The sequence below is a fragment of the Xenopus tropicalis genome, chromosome 1 (assembly GCF_000004195.4).
Source record: "Xenopus tropicalis strain Nigerian chromosome 1, UCB_Xtro_10.0, whole genome shotgun sequence".
Lineage (NCBI taxonomy): Eukaryota > Metazoa > Chordata > Amphibia > Anura > Pipidae > Xenopus > Xenopus tropicalis.
In genome coordinates this window covers 12,002,130-12,008,598 of record NC_030677.2, presented here as the reverse complement: position 1 = coordinate 12,008,598, position 6,469 = coordinate 12,002,130, and the positions used below count along the sequence as shown (strand labels likewise).

Here is a 6,469-nt window from a genome sequence, read left to right as displayed (position 1 = left end):
GATTTTATTTAATATGTGCCTCCGCATGTGTTATTATTTCATTTTGACTTATCTAATGGGAATATTAAGAGCTAATTGTATATTTATTGAAGGCGAACCACCCCTTTAAAGAGTGCATTGAAGATTTGCTACTTGATTGTCCCTGATATGAAGAGAGTTGAATCAGGTATTTATCAGTAATTAATAAGGCAATATCTTATAATGTTTCCATATCTTAATGCAGAATGGCCAGAACATGTTGAAAGTCTCCAAATGGCTGCAGCCTCCACAACTGCAAGTTCTCCAATGGATTCCTGTTCCTTTGTCGTCTCCAGTTCCACCTCCAAGCTGATCCTTTACTCGCTGACCAGTGGGCTCATCGTGACGACGTTTCTTGGAAATATTCTCGTGATCTCCTCCAGAACATGTTGAATGTCTCCAAATGGCTGCAGGGTGCCTCCACAACTGCAAGTTCTGTTCCTCTGTAGTCTCCAGTTCCACCTCCAAGCTGATCTTTTACTTGCTGACCAGTGGGCTCATCGTGACAACGTTTCTTGGAAATATTCTCGTGATCTCCTCCAGAACATGTTGAATGTCTCCAAATGGCTGTAGCCTCCACAACTGCAAGTTCTCCGGAGGGTTCCTGTTCCTCCGTAGTCTCCAGTTCCACCTCCAAGCTGATCCTTTACTCGCTGACCAGTGGGCTCATCGTGACGACGTTTCATGGAAATATTCTCCTGATCTCCTCCAGAACATGTTGAATGTCTCCAAATGGCTGTAGCCTCCACAACTGCAAGTTCTCCAATGGATTCCTGTTCCTCCGTAGTCTCCAGTTCCACCTCCAAGCTGATCCTTTACTTGCTGACCAGTGGGCTCATCATGACGACGTTCCTTGGGAATATTCTTGTGATCTCCTCCATAGTGTATTTCAAACAGCTTCGCTCCCCGACCAACTCCTTCGTGCTGTCGCTGGCAGTGGCAGATTTCCTAGTCGGGGTTATGGTGATGCCCTATAGCATGGTACGTTCCATTGAAGGATGCTGGTACTTTGGCTCGGGGTTTTGTAGACTTCACTCCAGCCTGGACGTCATGCTTTGTTCTGCATCCATTCTGCACCTGAGTTGTATAGCCTTCGATCGATATTATGCTGTGTGCAACCCTCTACTATACGGTTACAAAATGTCTACAAGAAGGGTGTCTATTCTCATCTGTACATGTTGGTTTATACCTGTGCTCATTTCATTCGCCCCCATAATGCTTGGACTGCACCTTCTGGGGATGGAGCACCTATGGCAGGAAGGCGCCTGTCTCTTTGTAGTGAATCAGATCTACTCCGTCTGCGCCTCTTTGATTGCTTTCTATTGTCCTATGATCATCATGCTTGTGGCCTACTGTCGGATCTACCGGGCAGCAAGGAACCAGGCACTTCGGATACACGCGATGGAGCGAAATGTGAGCAGCGGAAACGCTAGCGATGGTCCCATGAAGAAAAGAAAGTATTCACTCAAAAGGGAGAGGAAGGCGGCCAAGACCTTGGGGGTGATCATGGGATTATTTCTGCTCTTTTGGACTCCCTTTTTCACAGCCAATATTGTAGACCCTCTCATCGGATACAAAATGGGGACGGTAGAGTGGGAAGTCTGTCTCTGGTTGGGTTACGTGAATTCTGCTCTGAACCCGTTCTTGTACGGATTGTTCCATAAATCCTATCGCAGGGCTTTCTTTATGATTGTCGGATGCCAAACTTGCTACTCCGGAACATCTCAGAACATTGAGCTGTCCACCGCAAAACAAGAGAAAGTCAGGCGCCAAATGAACGTTCTACACTAGGGGCAATTAACTACAGGGTCGGACTAGGAGGTGAAGGGCCCACAGGGGCTCCCGCCCCAGGGGCCCCGCAGGTGCCACCCCCTGGAGGGGCCCCCTAACCCCCCTCGCAGGGCCCCCCACCCGACGTCCTCCCCTGAGGGCAGGAGAGGTTGGGCAGGGGGAGCACCGCAACGGTCGGGTCTGTGCCGCCGGGCCCACTGGGATTTTTCCCGGTGTCCCAGCGGCCCAGTCCGACCCAGATTAACTACCTTTGTAATCACTATCCTGGCATTTCTTGGGCTGAGGGACCGGAGATAGGGGGCTACTTGGAATGGAGGAAGGGTGCAACTGCAACTTCCTGCATCAGGGGAAGGATGTAGATACTTACATAATAGTATATGTCCTTTGTAGTCTTATCTGGAATGTTCCCCCAATGGGGTATCTGTGATGTTAAAGATTTAAGGTGGCCATACACGCACCGATAATATCGTACGAAACCTCGTTTCGTACGATATTCGGTGCGTGTATGCAGGGCCGGAACTAGGGGTAGGCAGAAGAGGCAGCTGCCTAGGGCGCAACGATTGAGGGGCACCAGGCAGCCTCTCCTGCCTACCCCTAGTGCTTTGTCATTGCCTCCACCGCTTATCATTAGCGGTGGAGGCAATGACTGATCGAATCGCAGCGCCCCCAATGGCGAATGCGCGCCAAAGCACAGGAGGAGGTGCAGGGGGCGGTGCGATGATCACACCGCCCCCCTGCACCTCCTCCTGTGCTTTGGCGCACATGCGCACATGCGCCATTGGGGGGGCGGGAGGTGGGCGGAGTTGGCCGACCGGGTTGCCTAGGGCGCCCGGTTGGCTTGGCCCGCCCCTGCGTGTATGGTATGTCGGCGAGTCGACCGATATCGCAGGAAGCTGCTGATATCGGATGACTCGCCGATCGGACCAGTTTGAAAATTTTGATCGGGCGCCATAGAAGGCGCCTGACCAAAATCTCCCTTCAGCGCTGAATCGGCAGAAGGAGGTAGAAATCCTATTGTTTCTACCTCCTTACCTGCCGATTCAGCCCTGAATGGAGTGTAGCGGATCTGACGACCGATGGTCGCACGAAACATCGTCAGATCGCCACGTGTATGGCCAGCTTTAGGGCCATTTCTGCCCGATCCTGAAACCCGCCCTAGGGAAGTCCTGTGACGACTAAGTAACTGACTTTATATTAAATAATTCAAAATGCCACCGACTGTGTTTCTATACAGTGCATTATGCCCAGTTCTTTTCATGATTTTATTAGCTGCCTTTTATTCTTTTCTTGTTCAAAGCAAATGCTTTTTGCTTTCACAATAAATAAATGCTTTTACTGTAAATGATTTGTGTTGAAGATAAAAAGAGTACCCAGTGCTTTCTGCTTTGTATATATATATATAGAAATTCATATATTTATTGTTTAAAGGATAACTAAGCCTTTTACTTTAATATTCCCTAAAATGACTCCGTAACAGGCCCCAGAATAACATACCTTTCTCCCTGCATGCAGATTTATTTTGTGTCTCTATTACAGATATGGGATCCCTTATCCAGAAACCTGTTATCAAGAAAGTTCCAAATTACAGAAAGGCCATCTCTCATAGACTCCATTCTAAGCAAATAATTCTAATTTTTAAAAATGATTCCCTTTTCTCTGTAATAATAAACAGTACCTGTACTTGATCCCAACTAAGATATAATTACCCCTTATTGGGGGCAGAACAGCCCTATTGGGTTTATTTAATGGTTAAATGATTCCCTTTTCTCTGTAATAATAAAGAGTACCTGTACTTGATCCCAACTAAGATATAATTACCCCTTATTGGGGGCAGAACAGCCCTATTGGGTTTATTTAATGGTTAAATGATTCCCTTTTCTCTGTAATAATAAAACAGTACCTGTACTTGATCCCAACTAAGATATAATTACCCCTTATTGGGGGCAGAACAGCCCTATTGGGTTTATTTAATGGTTAAATGATTCCCTTTTCTCTGTAATAATAAAACAGTACCTGTACTTGATCCCAACTAAGATATAATTACCCCTTATTGGGGGCAGAACAGCCCTATTGGGTTTATTTAATGGTTAAATGATTCCCTTTTCTCTGTAATAATAAAACAGTACCTGTACTTGATCCCAGCTAAGATATAATTACCCCTTATTGGGGCAGAACAGCCCTATTGGGTTTATTTCATGGTTAAATGATTCCCTTTTCTCTGTAATAATAAACAGTACCTGTACTTGATCCCAACTAAGATATAATTACCCCTTATTGGGGCAGAACAGCCCTATTGGGTTTATTTCATGGTTAAATGATTCCCTTTTCTCTGTAATAATAAAACAGTACCTGTACTTGATCCCAACTAAGATATAATTACCCCTTATTGGGGCAGAACAGCCCTATTGGGTTTATTTCATGGTTAAATGATTCCCTTTTCTCTGTAATAATAAAACAGTACCTGTACTTGATCCCAACTAAGATATAATTACCCCTTATTGGGGGCAGAACAGCCCTATTGGGTTTATATCATGGTTAAATGATTCCCTTTCCTTAGAGTGTTAGCTCTGCGCTTGGGCAATAAAAGACGTAGATTATCGCCAGGCAGTTGGATTATTTGGGGACACACAATTCCCCGGTTGCCAATGGGATTTACTCAGACGTTGGATTCAGGTGACACGGTTGCCCTATGGGGTTTGCTGCTCGCTATTCCCTTTATGCTCCTGTTATATTTGTGTTTCAGAGCGAGACAGAAACTCATTTGAGAAGCAGTATAATAACCCCGACCAGGCCAAGCTCCCTGCTCAGCAATGGACAGGTTAATTACACGAGGCAGATGATGGAAATTAATTAAGCACAGGAAAGAGGGTATTTTCTAACTGAACTACAGGCTGCCCATGGGATGGGACTACTTGTGCTTTGTGGCCCAATGGAAAGGAAGGATATATTGAGCGAATCAGAAAAGACCTTGGGGGGCTACAAAGCTCTTCATGGAGGATGTGCACATTGAGACGTTCCTACATTACCTCTGGAACCTTTAACTTTTTTTTAATATGAGGGGAGTCCCTGGGGGAGCAAGAAGGATAAACATGGTCAGAACAGACTCGCATTCACTGAACGTCACTTACAGTCCAGCTGTAGAATTAAAGAATAAGTAAACCTTTTTTTAAAAATCTCTAAATCTCATCAACATCAATCCATTTTCGATATAAATATACAGGTATAGGACCCGTTATCCAGAATGCTCGGACCAATGGTATTCCGGATAAGGGGTCTTTCTGTAATTTGTATCTCCATAAAAAATCAATAAAACATTAATTAAACCCAATAGGGCTGTTCTGCCCCCAATAAGGGGTAATTATATCTTAGTTGGGATCAAGTACAGGTACTGTTTTATTATTACAGAGAAAAGGGAATCATTTAACCATTAAATAAACCCAATAGGGCTGTTCTGCCCCAATAAGGGGTAATTATATCTTAGTTGGGATCAAGTACAGGTACTGTTTTATTATTACAGAGAAAAGGGAATCATTTAACCATTAAATAAACCCAATAGGGCTGTTCTGCCCCCAATAAGGGGTAATTATATCTTAGTTGGGATCCAGTACAGGTACTGTTTTATTATTACAGAGAAAAGGGAATCATTTAACCATTAAATAAACCCAATAGGGCTGTTCTGCCCCAATAAGGGGTAATTATATCTTAGTTGGGATCAAGTACAGGTACTGTTTTATTATTACAGAGAAAAGGGAATCATTTAACCATTAAATAAACCCAATAGGGCTGTTCTGTCCCCAATAAGGGGTAATTATATCTTAGTTGGGATCCAGTACAGGTACTGTTTTATTATTACAGAGAAAAGGGAATCATTTAACCATTAAATAAACCCAATAGGGCTGTTCTGCCCCCAATAAGGGGTAATTATATCTTAGTTGGGATCCAGTACAGGTACTGTTTTATTATTACAGAGAAAAGGGAATCATTTAACCATGAAATAAACCCAATAGGGCTGTTCTGCCCCCAATAAGGGGTAATTATATCTTAGTTGGGATCCAGTACAGGTACTGTTTTATTATTACAGAGAAAAGGGAATCATTTAACCATTAAATAAACCCAATAGGGCTGTTCTGCCCCCAATAAGGGGTAATTATATCTTAGTTGGGATCCAGTACAGGTAATGTTTTATTATTACAGAGAAAAGGGAATCATTTAACCATTAAATAAACCCAATAGGGCTGTTCTGCCCCAATAAGGGGTAATTATATCTTAGTTGGGATCCAGTACAGGTACTGTTTTATTATTACAGAGAAAAGGGAATCATTTAACCATTAAATAAACCCAATAGGGCTGTTCTGCCCCCAATAAGGGGTAATTATATCTTAGTTGGGATCCAGTACAGGTACTGTTTTATTATTACAGAGAAAAGGGAATCATTTAACCATGAAATAAACCCAATAGGGCTGTTCTGCCCCAATAAGGGGTAATTATATCTTAGTTGGGATCCAGTACAGGTACTGTTTTATTATTACAGAGAAAAGGGAATCATTTAACCATGAAATAAACCCAATAGGGCTGTTCTGCCCCAATAAGGGGTAATTATATCTTAGTTGGGATCCAGTACAGGTACTGTTGTGCAGCCTTGTACTAACTCTGATACAAT

General features: G+C 43.6%; 1 protein-coding gene across 1 annotated transcript; it reads left to right on the top strand.

Moving 5' to 3' along the window:
* The first annotated feature begins 750 nt into the window (after window positions 1–750).
* On the top strand, window positions 751–1,809 carry LOC100496115 (trace amine-associated receptor 1). Its single transcript, XM_002935486.2, has one exon. It carries the CDS (start codon window positions 751–753, stop codon window positions 1,807–1,809), a length of 1,059 nt encoding a protein of 352 aa, XP_002935532.2.
* Window positions 1,810–6,469: the final 4,660 nt, after the last annotated feature.

Coding starts and splice junctions, on each gene's coding strand:
- LOC100496115 (XM_002935486.2), top strand. CDS start 751: ATGGCTGTAGCCTCCACAACTGCAAGTTCTCCAATGGATTCCTGTTCC.